Source organism: Bombina bombina, chromosome 2, assembly GCF_027579735.1.
Source record: "Bombina bombina isolate aBomBom1 chromosome 2, aBomBom1.pri, whole genome shotgun sequence".
NCBI classification, from domain to species: domain Eukaryota; kingdom Metazoa; phylum Chordata; class Amphibia; order Anura; family Bombinatoridae; genus Bombina; species Bombina bombina.
In genome coordinates, this window is record NC_069500.1 from 736,006,215 (window position 1) to 736,022,982 (window position 16,768).

At 37.6% G+C, this 16,768-nt stretch overlaps 1 protein-coding gene across 6 annotated transcripts in view; it reads right to left on the bottom strand.

Moving 5' to 3' along the window:
- PWWP3A (PWWP domain containing 3A, DNA repair factor) overlaps window positions 1–16,768 on the bottom strand; it is a 331,791-nt gene that overhangs the window by 132,257 nt on the left and 182,766 nt on the right. For all 6 annotated transcript variants that reach the window (XM_053702791.1, XM_053702788.1, XM_053702787.1 and 3 more), the window contains 2 exons: window positions 15,961–16,031; window positions 15,782–15,867 (listed from right to left, as the gene is read on the bottom strand). In XM_053702791.1, coding sequence (XP_053558766.1) covers window positions 15,782–15,867; window positions 15,961–16,031 — 157 coding nt within the window. The remainder of the gene's footprint in view (window positions 1–15,781; window positions 15,868–15,960; window positions 16,032–16,768) is intronic.

Below are 16,768 nucleotides of genomic sequence, written 5' to 3' on the forward strand. Positions count from 1 at the left end.
CAGATTTATACAGGTTTTTGACCCCCCCCCCCCCCAGATGGGGGTTGAAAGAATGTTGTACATTAGATAAAAGGGAGAAGCGCCCTTGACATGATACAATAGGATTATATTACTTAAACACTTCAACCACAGGACACTCTTGACTCTCCTTATCACTTAGGCATTTCTCTCTGGGGGTGATCAAACAATAGAATGCTAAGCATTAATTAGATTGTAGCTGGAGCCAGCCACTTGTGGTTAGAAAATAAAGTTAACACTTTCAGTCCTGACCGAAGGGTCTGTCACAGACAACCTTTCTTACGTTATAGTCCAGAAGTGGCTAGGTTTGCCACATATATATATATATATATATACACACACACACCTATATATATATATATATATATATATATATATATATATATATATATACACATTGTGTATATATATAATATATATATATATATATATATATATATATATATATACACACACATATATACACACACACATATATACAGGGAATCAATATTTTTGTTCAACTTAGATCGATTGCAATAATATATGCAACCAATTTTGCATTTTAATTATTAACATTTGTTTTATTTAATAAATAGATATATCTCCACTTCTTGGGTTTTATTTTATGTTACTATATATTTTTTTATTGGAGTAGATATTACAATTTTAAGTGTGTAGAAAATCAAAACGGTTTCCCTTCCCCCCTCCCCTTGTCTATACGTATTCCACCTTCAGAAAAACCGCAGCTATTTTCTAGTTTTGTTTTAGATTCATATTAACATTTTAAATCAATAGGTGGCGCTCTCCAATTAGTCTAACATATTAATATTCTTTTAGGTTACTGATTTACAATGTAAGGAGAAACTACATTCCACGGGAATCAACAAAGTTCCAAAATCCTGATGGAACATCTGTTAGAGGGACAATATCTGAAACCGGTTTTGCTGTGGAGAAAGCAACAAGCAGAATAATCTTTAAGTGCCCTAAAACATTTTGAGTTGTGTGTGAAAAAAAGTTAAAAAAAAAAAAAAAAAAAAAGCTTATAAGTATTTTAATAAAAGTTCAAAAAATCTGCAAAATGACTTACACTTTAGTGTTGCCAAGTGTAGCCTGCTCCATCCCCCTTATTAGTGTCCTAGTCCAAACCTTGTGCTATCATATAACAAAGTGTGCATGTGAGGATAATTACTTATGCAAGCAAGGGGTGGTTGAGGAGGGAAACCAGGTACAGCTATTGTTTGTTGCCAAGGGGCTTGCGTGTTTCGATGGGGATGTCGTCACATACTTTGTGAAAGCTTCAGTATTATACTGCTTTAGTCAGGTGCCATGTGACTCTGCTCCTTACTGTGCACGAGAGCATTATGCAGTAGCTATGGCTTGGATAGCACCTTCCATATATGGAAATACCCAGGGGGGAGATGCCTGAATTAAAAGGGGTTAATGGGGGTTAAAACAGAAACCTTTTTGCAGGTAAGCTTTGGCTGCATTATATATTTAGAAACTTATGTTACTACATACTGTTTTATGTCCCTTTAAACCTTCACAGCTTGTAAGGTTTTGTGGAATTGCCTTTTTGAACCACTGTACAAAATTAAATCCTGGGTGAAATGTGATCCTTATATACTGGACAAATAATTTTCAGAGTCTAAAAGAAAGGCACTGAAAGTACATAATCTTGAATTTTTAAAAATGGATAAACCCATATACAGTATAATTTCTGTATCTATTGGGTGGGGGTGGGGGGGGGGGCTAAAATCTGCAGAATATTGAAATCCAAGGAAGATTTCTTTATATTACTAACCAAAAATAACTCCTAACCATTTACAGATCTAAAAAACCTAGTGAACGTAGAAATCCTTTTTGAACAAAAATAAAAAAAAGTGCACACACACACATTTCATGCCTGGTGAAACGGTCTGTGAACCGAGAAACGCGTTGCAATATTGGGGGACCACTTGACACCCCATTATCCACTTTTTATCAGCAACTGTGTTGTTATTGTTTTTAAGACTTTGTGTATTTAATAAATTTGGATTATATTTTTAACTCCTTGAGTGGATTTTATTCTACCCACCATCTGCCTAGACCCACATACAAGAGATGAGCTCAATACCTGAGTGAGCTAATTGGGATCTCTGTATACCTGCAACATCACTACTAAGTTACCATTTGTTTGGGTGAGCTGCCACACCTACATCAATCTTCAGCCTGCTTCCACAAGCACATTGGTGTGCTCCGTGAGTATGCGAGTACCCTCTGTACTAAGAAAATACTATTGGTTATACCATTAATAGTCTGCACATGTAGTGCCTATATTTTATGTCTCCATTGTAGTACCAACACCTCTCGCTAAGAGCGCTTTAAAGTGGGTGAGCTGTCACACCTCTATAATTCTGCAGCCGGTCTCTACCAGCACATGAGTGTGCTTTGGGAACAAGTGAGTACCCATTTGGCCAGAGTTGTGTTTATTGTTTGTTGTGTACTTGACGATACCACACATGAGGCGCCCCTCTATTCTTCTTCATTTTCTCACATTTGCTGTAGGCATCCTGGCAGTTGTAGTTTTCTTCCTAAACATAAGTACAGATGGAACCAGAAGCAATGCTTGAGATAAATACCTGTCCCGCTCTAAGCAACTGTTTATCTGGCGGCTTCCAGCAGGTGTCTTCACGTGCGCACAAAGCAGTCAGACATCAGCTACATTAAACTGTGTATGCCCAGGGACCAGCGCTTGCTCAGGACTATAGAGCCTAGGTAGCCATTCATGATTAGACATATATAATGAGTGACACAGAGGTCTTGGAAATTAGTATTAACATATTTTTAAATTTGCACAAAATGGAGGCAAATTGGTAAGCCAATGACAAAAGGCATATATGTGCAGCCACCAATCAGCAGCTAACTCCCATAGTGCATTGCTGATCCTTAGCCTACCTAGGTATGCTTTTCAACAAAGGATCTGGAGAGAATTAAGAAAATGAGATAATAGAAGTAAACTGGATAGTTTTTAAAACTGCATGCTCTATCTGAATCATAAAAGATACCTACCAAGGTATGCTTTTGAACTAAGAACACCAAGAGAATGAAGCAAATTCAATTGAAGTAAATTGTTGTTTCAAAACATAATTTATGTAAGAACTTACCTGATAAATTCATTTCTTTCATATTGGCAAGAGTCCATGAGCTAGTGACACATGGGATATACAATCCTACCAGGAGGGGCAAAGTTTCCCAAACCTCAAAATGCCTATAAATACACCCCTCACCACACCCACAATTCAGTTTAACGAATAGCCAAGCAGTGGGGTGATAAAGAAAGGAGTAGAAAGCATCAACAAAGGAAATTTGGAAATAATTGTGCTTTTATACAAAAAAATCATAACCACCATAAAAAGGGTGGGCCTCATGGACTCTTGCCAATATGAAAGAAATGAATTTATCAGGTAAGTTCTTACATAAATTATGTTTTCTTTCATGTAATTGGCAAGAGTCCATGAGCTAGTGACATATGGGATATCAATACCCAAGATGTGGAGTCTTCCACTCAAGAGTCACTAGAGAGGGAGGGAATAAAATAATTCAGCCATATTCCGCTGAAAAAATAATCCACAACCCAAAAAATAAGTTTATTTTCACTTTTGAAAGAAAAAAACTTAAATCAAAAAGCAGAAGAATCAAACTGAAACAGCTGCCTGAAGAACTTTTCTACCAAAAACTGCTTCCGAAGAGGCAAATACATCAAAATGGTAGAATTTAGTAAATGTATGCAAAGAGGACCAAGTGGCTGCTTTGCAAATCTGATCAACTGAAGCTTTATTCTTAAAAGCCCATGAAGTGGAGACTGATCTAGTAGAATGAGCTGTAATTCTCTGAGGCGGGGTTTGACCCGACTCCAAATAAGCTTGATGAATCAAAAGTTTCAACCAAGAAGCCAAGGAAATAGCAGAAGCTTTCTGACCTTTCCTAGGACCAGAAAATAAAACAAATAGACTGGAAGTCTAAATGAAATTTTTAGTAGCTTACAGATAATATTTCAAAGCTCTTACCACATCCAAAGAATGTAAGGATCTCTCCAAAGAATTCTTAGGATTAGGACATAAAGAAGGGACAACAATTTCTCTACTAATGTTGTTAGAATTCACAACCTTAGGTAAAAATTGAAAAGAAGTCTGCAAAACTACCTTATCCTGATGAAAAATCAGAAAAGGACACTCACAAGAAAGAGCAGATAGCTCAGAAACTATTCTAGCAGAAGAGATAGCCAAAAGGGACAACACTTTCCAAGAAAGTAGTTTAATGTCCAAAGAATGCATAGGTTCAAATGGAGGAGCCTGTAAAGCCCTCAGAACCAAATTAAGACTCCAAGGAGGAGAAATTGACTTAATGACAGGCTTAAAACGAACTAAAGCCTGTACAAAACAGTGTATATCAGGAAGTATAGCAATCTTTCTGTGAAATAAAACAGAAAGAGCGGAGATTTGCCCTTTCAAGGAACTTGCAGACAAACCCTTATCCAAACCATCCTGAAGAAACTGCTAAATTCTAGGAACTCTAAAAGAATGCCAGGAGAATTTATGAGAAGAACACCATGAAATGTAAGTCTTCCAAACTCTATAATAAATCTTTCTAGAGACAGATTTACGAGCTTGTAACATAGTATTAATCACTGAATCAGAGAAACCTCTATGACTTAGAACTAAGCGTTCAATTTCCATACCTTCAAATTTAATGATTTGAGATCCTGATGGAAAAACGGACCTTGAGATAGTAGGTCCGGCCATAACGGAAGTGGCCAAGGCGGGCAACTGGACATCCGAACCAGATCCGCATACCAAAACCTGTGTGGCCATGCTGGAGCCACCAGCAACACAAAATACTGTTCCATGATGATTTTGGAGATCACTCTTGGAAGGAGAACTAGAGGCGGGAAGATGTAAGCAGGTTGATAACACCAAGGAAGTGTCAGCGCATCCACTGCTTCCACCTGAACATCCCTGGACCTGGATAGGTATCTGGGAAGTTTCTTGTTTAGATGAGAGGCCATGAGATCTATCTCTGGAAGACCTCACATCTGAACAATCTGAGAAAACACATCTGGATGGAGAGACCACTCCCCTGGATGTAAAGTCTGGCGGCTGAGATAATCCGCCTCCCAATTGTCTACACTTGGTATATGCACCGCAGAGATTAGACAGGAGCTGGATTCCGCCCAAGCAAGTATCCAAAATACTTCTTTCATAGCTTGGGGACTGTGAGTCCCACCCTGATGATTGACATAAGCCCCAATTGTGATATTGTCTGTCTGAAAACAAATGAACGGTTCTCTCTTTAGTAGAGGCCAGAACTGAAGAGCCCTGAGAATTGCACGGAGTTCTAAAATATTTATTGGTAATCTAGCCTGAGATTTCCAAACCCCTTGTGCTGTCAGAGACCCCCAAACAGCTCCCCAACCTGAAAGACTCGCATCTGTTGTGATCACAGTCCAGGTTGGGCGAACAAAAGAAGCCCCTTGAACCAAACGATGGTGATCTATCCACCATGTCAGAGTGTCGTACATTGGGATTCAAGAATATTAATTGTGATATCTTTGTATAATCCCTGCACCATTGATTCAGCATACAAAGCTGTAGAGGTCTCATGTGAAAACGAGCAAAGGGGATCGCGTACGATGCTGCAGTCATGAGACCTGAAACTTCCATGCAAATAGCCACTGAAGGGAATGACTGAGACTGAAGGAGCCGACATGCTGCGACCAATTTTAAACGTCTCTTGTCTGTTAGAGACAGAGTCATGGACACTGAATCTATCTGGAAGCCTAAAAAGGTGACCCTTGTCTGAGGAATCAAGAAACTTTTTGGTAAATTGATTCTCCAACCATGTTTCCAAAGAAACAACACTAGTTTATTTGTGTGAGATTCTGCAGTATGTAAAGTCTGAGCTAGTACCAAGATATCGTCCAAATAAGGAAACACCACAATACCTTGTTCTCTGATTACAGATAGTAGGGCACCCAGAACTTTCGAAAAGATTCTTGGAGCTGTTGCTAGGCCAAATGGAAGAGAAACAAATTGGTAATGCTTGTCTAGAAAAGAGAATCTCAGAAACTGATAGTGTTCTGGATGAATCTGAATATGAAGGTATGCATCCTGCAAGTCTATTGTGGACATATAATGTCCTTGCTGAACAAAAGGCAGAATAGTCCTTATAGTCACCATCTTGAAAGTTGGTACTCTTACATAACGATTCAAAATTTTCAGATCCAGAACTGGTCTGAATGAATTTTCCTTCTTTGGGACAATGAATAGATTTGAATAAAACCCCAAACCTTGTTCATGAGGAGGAACTGGCATGATTACCCCTGAAGATTCCAGGTCTGAAACACACTTCAGAAAAGCCTGAGCTTTTACTGGATTCACAGGAATGTGTGAGAAAAAAAATCTTCTCACAGGAGGTCTTACTTTGAATCCTATTCGATACCCTTGAGAGACAATGCTCTGAATCCAATGATTTTGGACAGATTTTATCCAAAAATCCTTGAAAAACCTTAATCTGCCCCCTACCAGCTGAGCTGGAATGAGGGCCGCACCTTCATGCGGACTTAGGGGCAGACTTTGGTTTCCTAAATGGCTTGGATTTATTCCAATTTGAGGAAGGCTTCCAACTGGAAGCAGATTCCTTGGGAGGATTGAGTTTTTGTTCCTTATTCTGACGAAAGGAACGAAAACGGTGAGAAGCCTTAGATTTACCCTTAGGTTTTTTTCTCCTGAGGCAAAAAAACTCCTTTCCCTCCAGTGATAGTTGAAATAATAGAATCCAACTGAGAACCAAATAAATTATTACCTTGGAAAGAAAGAGATAGCAATCTAGATTTAGATGTCATATCAGCATTCCAAGATTTAAGCCACAAAGCTCTTCTAGCTAATACAGCTAAAGACATGGATCTAACATCAATTTTGATAATATTAAAAATGGCATCACAAATAAAATGATTAGCATGTTGCAGTAAGCGAACAATGCTAGATATGTCAGAATCCAATTCATGTTGCGCTAAATTTTCCAACCAGAAAGTTGATGCAGCCGCAACATCAGCCAAAGAAATCGCAGGTCTGAGAAGATGACCTGAATATAAATAGGCCTTCCTTAGATAAGATTCAAGCTTCCTATCTAAAGGATCCTTAAAGGAAGTGCTAACTTCCATAGGAATAGTGGTACGTTTAGCAAGAGTAGAAATAGCCCCATCAACTTTGGGGAATTTTTTCCAAAACTCTATAGATTTTGCTGGTAAAGGATACAATCTCAAACCTTGAAGAAGGAAAAGTACCTGGCTTATTCCATTCCCTAGAAATCATATCAGAAATAGCTTAAGGAATGGGAAAAACACATGGGGAAACCACAGGAGGTTTAAAAACAGCATTTAAACGTTTATTAGACTGAACGTCAATAGGACTGGTTACCTCAATATCCAAAGTAATTAACACTTCTTTTAATAAAGAACGGATATACTCTATTTTAAATAAATAAGTAGATTTGTCAGTGTCAATATCTGAGGAAGGATCTTCTGTTTCAGATAGATCCTCATCAGAAGAGGATGAATTATTATGTTGTTGGCCATCTGAAATTTCATCAGCTAAATGAGAAGTTTTAAAAGACCTTTTACGTTTATTAGAAGGTGGAAATGCAGACAAAGCCTTCATAATAGAATCGGAAACAAATTCTTTAAAATTTACAGGTATATCATGCACATTAGAAGTTGAAGGAACTGCAACTGGCAATGTACTATTACTGATAGAAACACTATCTGCATGTAAAAGTTTATCATGACAACTATTACAAATGACATTCGGTGGAATAAGTTCTATAATTTTACAACAAATGCACTTAGCTTTGGTAGAACCGATGTCAGGCAGCAATGTTCCAGCAGAAACTTCAGAGACAGGATCAGATTGGGTCATCTTGCTCAATGTAAGAGAAAAAACAACATATAAAGCAAAATTATCTATTTCCTTAAATGACAGTTTCAGGAATGGGAAAAAATGCAAAAGCATAGGCCTCTTGATAGAGAAGAAAACAGGAGGCAAACATCAATGGGATATTGAAATAATGAAAAAATGTGGCGCCAAGTATGACGCACAACGTAACGTAAACTTTTTTGGCGCCAAAAATGACCGGAGATGACACACTTGCGTCACTAATGACGCCGCCGTGTGAAAGGTCTCGGCGTCACGTATGACGCCGGAAATGACGAAGTTGCGTCACAAACGTATTTTTTCGCGCCAAAAAAAGTTTGCGCCAAAAATGACGCAATTAAGTCTAACATTTGACGCACCCGTGGGCATAACACACGCAATTGCAAAAAGTAGTCAAATTGAAAAAAGACTAAACCCCAGGTAAGAAATAAATTTCTTAAAGTGTTTACATTCCCAAATATGAAACTGACAGTCTGCAGAAGGAAATACACGAACCTGGCTTCCTTGAAAAAGCTTGCTAAGCGAAACGATCGTCGGAACTGGAACTTTTTACTCTCTTGTGCGTCTGTACACTTGCTGATACACCGCTAGGAGGAGCCACTCCCATCTGAGGTCAGGTTGAACTGTGCAGCGGTTAAGTTTCTGCTGCCTGTATCAGCTTGCATCCTGTAGTGGAGTTGACTTTTGTGAGCTAAAATGAGCATTTATGGCTCTATTAACCCCTTAATGACCAACGACGTGCAGGGTACGTCCTCCAAAAAAATGTCCTTAACGACCAAGGACGTACCCTGCACGTCGTTGGTCTTTGAAAGCAGTGGAAGCGATCCTGATCACTTCCAGCTGCTTTCATGTTATTGCAGTGATGCCTCGATATAGAGGCATCCTGCAATAACTTTTTTAAGCAGTCCGATGCAGAGAGAGCCACTCTGTGGCCCTCTCTGCATCGGCTATGATCGTTGGTGGGTGGGAGCGTGTCCAGGGAGGCGAGTGGGCGGCCATCAGTAGAGGAGGGGGGCGGGATCGCGCGTGCACGTGTGAAACTGCCCAAAAGTTAGAATTGAAGTGGAAGAGGCACAAGGTGGGACTCAGTGGGAGAGAGGGTGGGAATAAAAAATATTAATGATCTGGGAGAGGGTGGGGGGTTGGGTGTTAAGGGGGGGTAAGCTACACTACAGAAAATCTTAAAATAAACTTTTGATTTCAAACTGGGTACTGGCAGACAGCTGCCAGTACCCAATATGGTGCACAATAAGGCAGAGGAGGGGGGTAGAGAGCTGTTTGGGGGGGGATCCTACACAGCAGAATTATTATTATTTTTTTTTTAAACAAAACAAAAACTTTTATTTTAGTACTGGCAGACTTTCTGCCAGTACTTAAGATGGCGGGGACAATTGTGGGGTGGGGGAGGGAAGACAGCTGTTTGGGAGGGATCAGGGGGTGTGATGTGTCAGGTGGGAGGCTGATCTCTACACTAAAGCTAAAATTAACCCTGCAAGCTCCTTATAAGCTACCTTATTAACCCCTTCACTGCTAGCCATAATACACGTGTGATGCGCAGCAGCATTTAGCGGCCTTCTAATTACCAAAAAGCAACGCCAAAGTCATATATGTCTGCTATTTCTGAACAAAGGGGATCCTAGAGAAGCATTTACAACCATGTGTGCCATAATTGCACAAGCTGTTAGTAAATAATTTCAGTGAGAAACATAAAATTGTGAAAAATGTAGCGTTTTTTTCAATTTGATCGCATTTGGCGGTGAAATGGTGGCATGAAATATACCAAAATGTGCCTAGATCAATACTTGGGGTTGTCTACTGCACTACACTAAAGCTAAAATTAACCCTACAAGCTCCCTACATGCTCCCTAACTAACCCCTTCACTGCTGGGCATAATACACGTGTGGTGCACAGTGGCATTTAGCGGCCTTCTAATTACCAAAAAGCAACGCCAAAGCCATATATGTCTGCTATTTCTGAACAAAGGGGATCCCAGAAAAGCATTTGCAACCATTAATGCCATAATTGCACAAGTTGTTTGTAAATAATTTCAGTGAGAAACCTAAAGTTTGTGAAAAAATTTGTGAAAAAGTGAACAATTTTTTTTATTTGATGTCATTTGGCGGTGAAATGGTGGCATGAAATATACCAAAATGGGCCTAGATCAATACTTTGGGATGTCTTCTAAAAAAAAATATATACATGTCAGGGGATATTCAGGGATTCTTGAAAGATATCAGTGTCCCAATGTAACTAGCGCTAATTTTGAAAAAAAGTGGTTTGGAAATAGCAAAGTGCTACTTGTATTTATGGCCCTATAACTTGCAAAAAAAAGCAAAGAACATGTAAACATTGGGTATTTCTAAACTCTGGACAAAATTTAGAAACTATTTAGCATGGGAGTTTTTTGGTGGTTGTAGATGTGTAACAGATTTTGGGGATCAATGTTAGAAAAAGTGTGTTTTTTCCATTTTTTTCCTCATATTTTATAATTTTTTTATAGTAAATTATAAGATATGATGAAAATAATGGTATCTTTGGAAAGTCCATTTAATGGCGAGAAAAACGATATATAATATGTGTGGCTACAGTAAATAAGTAAGAGGAAAATTACAGCTAAACACAAACACCGCAATAATGTAAAAATAGCCTTGGTCCCAAACGGTCAGAAAATGGAAAAGTGCTGTGGTCATTAAGGGGTTAACCTCTGTATAAGGTGTTTTGTATAGCATTTGTGACGCTTTTATTGTATTTTAAATAAATCCTTTTATACACTACATTGCCGTGAGAGTACTGTTTACCCATCAGTATAAAGTGGGTGTGCGCATTTCCCTGAGCTTGGTCGTAAGCTCTAGTTCATGTGAGTAGGCATTTGGCCACAAGTTTGATACATTTCTGGAGATCATTACAGAATTACACTATGTTGCTATTTCTCTTTCCTTTTCTTTGAGAAACCCTAAGGATACAAAGAATCAGAGGAGTCTCAGCAAGAACACGCATATCCTTATATGAACTTTTTATTTTATATCTTTTGTTGTTATATTTTTGATTCTCTTTGAATCATCACATTTATTTCACTTTGTTTTTGTTTTGTGATGTTTGGTATTTTTATATCATCAATGGGATATTGAAATAATGAAAAAATTTGGCGCCAAGTATGACGCACAACGTAACGTAAACTTTTTTGGTGCCAAAAATGACCGGAAATGACACACTTGCGTCACTAATGACGCAGCCGTGTGAAAGGTCTCGGCGTCACATATGACGCCGGAAATGACGAAGTTGCATCATAAACGTATTTTTTCGCGCCAAAAAAAGTTTGCGCCAAAAATGACGCAATAAAGTCTAACATTTGACGCACCCGTGGGCCTAACACACGCAATTGCAAAAAGTAGTCAAATTGAAAAAAGACTAAACCCCAGGTAACAAATAAATTTCTTAAAGTGTTTACATTCCCAAATATGAAACTGACAGTCTGCAGAAGGAAATACATGAACCTGACTCATGGCAAATATAAGTACAATACATATATTTAGAACTTTATATAATTGCATAAAGTGCCAAACCATAGCTGAGAGTGTTTTAAGTAATAAAAAAACATACTTACCAAAAGACACCCATCCACATATAGCAGATAGCCAAACCAGTACTAAAACAGCTATTAGTAGATGTAATGGTAAATTGAGAGTATAACGTCGATCTGAAAAGGGAGGTAGGAGATGAATCTCTAAGACCGATAACAGAGAACCTATGAAATAGACCCCCGTTAGGGAAATCATCGTATGCAAATAAGTGATACTCCCTTCACGTCCCTCTGACATTCGCTGTACTCTGAGAGGAATCCGGCTTCAACAATGCTGCGGAGCGCATATCAACGTAGAAATCTTAGCACAAACTTACTTCACCACCTCCATAGGAGGCAAAGTATGTAAAACTGAATTGTGGGTGTGGTTAGGGGTGTATTTATAGGCATTTTGAGGTTTGGGAAACTTTGCCCCTCCTGGTAGGATTGTATATCCCATATGTCACTAGCTCATGGACTCTTGCCAATTACATGAAAGAAATCACATGCTGTGTCTGAATCATGAAATACAAATTTTCAGTTTTAAGCCCTTTAACAATTTTTTAATATGATCGCATTTGGCAGTGACACGGTGGTGTGAAATATACCAAAATGGTCTGCAAAATAGTCAGATCAATACCTTGGGTTGTTGCTAAAAAAATTCTCTGGTCCTTTGGGTACATTTTGCTCCTAAATTACCTGTAGCGAAGGTGCTAATTGAGTTAGTTTATATAATAATCATACAATGGAACAAGTGGGACATTTAGTGGTAAACATTTTTTTTTTTAATTGAATTTGGTAGTTACATGAATTTAAATGGACATGAAACACACATTTTTATTTCATGACTCTGATATAGAATACAATTTTAAACAACGTAACATTTTACTTCTATTACCAAATTTGCTTCATTCTCTATCCTTTGTTGAACGAGCAGCAATACACTACTGGGAGCTAGCTGAGAACATTGGAGCCGATTTATCAAAGTGCAGCGGACATGATATGCTGTAGCGGGTCATGTCTCCCGCACATTTGGGCTGCACGATTAATCGCGTATGCGATTTAAAACCGTGATTAATCGTCGCGATTTAAAAACCGCGAGAGTCGCAATTTTTTGCTAAAAAAAAAAAATCCTCAGAAGTGGCTTAATGCATTGATTTGTATGAGATTTCTTGCAAACCAGCTCCAACCAGTGGTTGCTTTTAGCACACATTTGTAAAATGGCTGTTTTACTTTCATTTTCTGATCTCAGAGTAGCAGCCGGCCAGAATTCTCTAGCCTCTGATGAAGAAGGGTGAACGGATGTTCTATAAATACCTTAGAAACACGTAAGGCTGCAGAGAGAATCATTTGGAGACCGGCACACCGCAGACCACCGCAAAGATAGTTTCACACTTGTGTATTGTTTTATCTTCATCTGCTTCAAGTTACCTCATATCATTGAGGTTTTTAAATGCGAGTACAAACGTTTGCCACGTTTTATATCGTAATAAACTGGTGTTAAACAATATTGCACTAGTTGTCGCATTACTTCTGTTTTCCACATATCACCGGCCCTGTATGAGCCATTCTGAACATCAATGTGAGACAAGTAACGCTGACCGGACACAGATTGAGGGCTATATCGTGGTTAAACACCCGAACCTTACCTCATATCGATTGAGGGTTTGTCCTGTGAGTATACACCCTAAGGGGGTCATTTGAAGTCACGTTTACCGGTTGAGGGGCACTGAAAAGGATAACATTTCATCACAACTTTCTGACACGCATTGGGATATTCTTCTATGTGGAGATCTGTAAAAGACTACTGTTCTGTTCTCTTTATCGAATTTGAACCTGTGCTTTTACTCAACTTGTATTTTTATTGTAAAGAGTGTTTTTAGTTTGTATATATTTTTTTGTTTGATTAATATTTGATACAAGTCCACTTATATATACTCATATATATTTTTATGCGAACTCTTCACTAGTAGCTTCCTGAAGAGCTTTTCTTTCCTACAGTGAGTTTCTTTTATACTTTTTGAATTTTATGTGTGCAATTTTATCAATGTAGCAACAGTATAACGATTATTATTGAACCTTTTGTATTTGATATGAAATCACATGTTTATATTATTGTGTGTTTTTAATTGGCCCTCTGTGTATTAGCGCTTTAAATACTTCTCCCATTTTCTTCCTTTATCTCTTGTTATTGAAATATTTGGAAAAGATATTTCACCTTTTTGGGGGACAGTGTTTTTTAGCAGCTTTTATTTAGAGGATCACTTTTTTTTTTTTATTATTACTTTCTATTATTCATTATTTGGTACTGTCTATTAATATTTAATATTTTTATGTATAAGTGTTATTATTATAATCAGCTTATATAGTATTTATCTTACATATACTAATTTTCATCGGTTCAGCTTACTCATCTGTGCGCTTCATTAGGTCCAGAGCTTATACCTCCACCCAGTGGTGGTATATTCTATCTCTCTTTATATTTATATATATATATATTACACACACACATATATACACACACACACATATATATATATATATATATATATATATATATATATATATATATATATATATACACACACTGTATATATATATTTGGGTGTGTATGTGGCTTACACTGCTTCATTTGTTAATCATACCACTGTCCACAGTTAGAATGACTGTCCAAAAAAACATGACAATGTTGTGTGTCATAAGACCTAATAACTGGCTAGTGGCTACTATTTAATCACATCACAGGCAGCAAATTTTATTTTAACTATTTTTCGTTTTGTATTTTTATGCTCCAAGAGTGTAATGGACATTGAGAAACATGTACATTAAGATGCTGTAGTGTTAAATAAACTTTAGAATGCAAAATGAAGGTGTTTGCGATTTAATCACGATTTTCTTATAAATGACTATCACATTTAAAAAAAACAAAAAAAACATAACACACAAGATTTTTTTTGCCCATATCGTCCAGCACATCGATAAATGCCGACAGCATGTCGGCATTTATCATTGAACTAGCATTCATAGTGAAATGTTGGTGCAATGCCACCACATGCACATTTGCTGTCCGCCACCTCAGAGGTGGTGGACGAGTTAGGAAGCAGCGGTCTTAAGACCGCTGTTTCTTAACTCCTGTTTTCGGCGGAAACAGGTGTATACGGCCCCATTCGGGTGATAAAATCAACCCCATCGGGTGAGCCAATGATAAAAAATCCATATACTGTATGTGGAGCCACCAATCGTCAGACCCCGGTAGTGTAATTCTGCTCTTGAGTCTACTTACTTAGGTATGTTTTTCATCAAAGGATATAAAAAAGAACAAAGAAAATGAGATAATAGAAGTAAATTAGAAAGTTGCTTAAAATATCATGCTCTATCTGAATAATTAGAGAAAACTTAAAGGTTTCATGTCTTTTTAAATCATTGAGGGTTAGGACAGACCAATCATTGACAGAAATGTGGACCAATCTCTACATATTTTACCATAAGTAACTCAAATGACATTTGTAAGCCTTATATATCCATACCTACAACTTGCTTTTTTATTGCATTGTTCTGTTACTTGAAATGACAGATCACATCCCACAACTCCTGCAGTAATGGCTCTGGATACAATGTATGTAACAATTGTGAGTTTCCTTTAGTTTTAAACCACGCAAATAATCAGTTGTATGTTTACAATCTCAATCTAAGCAGAACAGTACACTAGCACATACACAGTGATATAAAAAATATATATTTTGTGGTAAGAATAGACACGTTAGCTTAAAAGAATGACACGTGAAAATCAATAACAATGTTATAAAGCTAAATAGTGATGCAAATAAAAAAGCCCAGATTAACTCAAAACATGAAGATGTTTAGACCAGCAGCATACCAACTTGCATTATTGCCAAGAATCAAACAAGACTGACAACCACTAAAACAAATCATGCTTGCTCCTTCAGTGCCACATTATCTAAATGGGTGATAAGGCTTGCTTCCCATACACTCCTTGACATTACTCCTAGGGAAAACACATGTGCAGTGGAGTCTGCATCACACAAGGCCTCAGTCAGCCCCAACTGTGGTATGGGTTTATAGCTGGACACTTTCAGTTGTATTATGCTGTACACAGCCATACACTTACACACGTTTGTCTGGTTAAAATAAATAATAAGTAAATGGTGGTCTCATTAATATTTTTGCTTGCTACCACACTTTAAATGTTTGTAAAGCCTTCTATACAAGCTCTATAAATAAAAAGTCACTCACCCTTTCTTTTTCTGGTTGGAATTGGATAATGACTCCTCCACAAACAGCACAGTAGCCTTTTTCTCCTTTCTCCGCACAGTTTTTACCTGTTATATACAAGTGTTATACTGCTTCAGAACATGCATTGCCAATCCCAGTTATCCTTCCCCCGCTGCTTGTGACATCTCACAAAGCCTTACCACTGAAGGCCAGTATGGGTACTTGCGAAATTTACACCAGACAAACATCCCAGGTTCAATGGAGGCTGGTCCTAAAGGAAACACAAGGGAAGAGGTTCAACTAATTTTTCTTGACATAAATACCTGCTGAAAGGTGAAATCTCTTCAGCCTGAAGTAGTAGCGTAGTAATACTTATAGGGTATATGGATAGGAAATGCAGAGGTCTTGTTAAATAGCTTGATAAAAAAATAGATATGTCTTTAAAGGGACATGAAAGTCAGATTTAAACTTTGATCATTCAAACAGATCATTTAATTTAAACATCTTTCCAATTTACTTCTATTATCTCATTTGCATCATTCTCTTGGTATCCTTTGTTGAAAAGCATACCTAGGTAAATTGAAGAGTTGTTTAAAAAGTGTATGTTCTATTTGAATCATGAAAGAAAGATTTTTGGTTTCATTTAAAAGAGCATTAAAGGGATACTAACCCCCATTTTTTTCTTTCATGATTCAGGTAGAACATGCAATTTTAAGCAACTTTCTAATTTTCTAATATTATCAATTTGTCTTCGTTCTCTTGCTATCTTTATTTGAAAGAGCAGGAATCTTATAATAGGAGTAAATTAGAAAGTAAATTAGAAAGTTGCTTAAAGGGCCAGTAATCCCACCAAATAAAGTTATATAATTCTACACACAGTGCAGAATTATATAACACTAGCCTAGCGCCACGTTTCAAAAGCAGAGTATTGCAAAGATATTTACCTGTGAACATGTATTTTTCAGAACGCCGCTCCTGGCTCTACTGAGCGGGTCTGTTTTTTTTCAG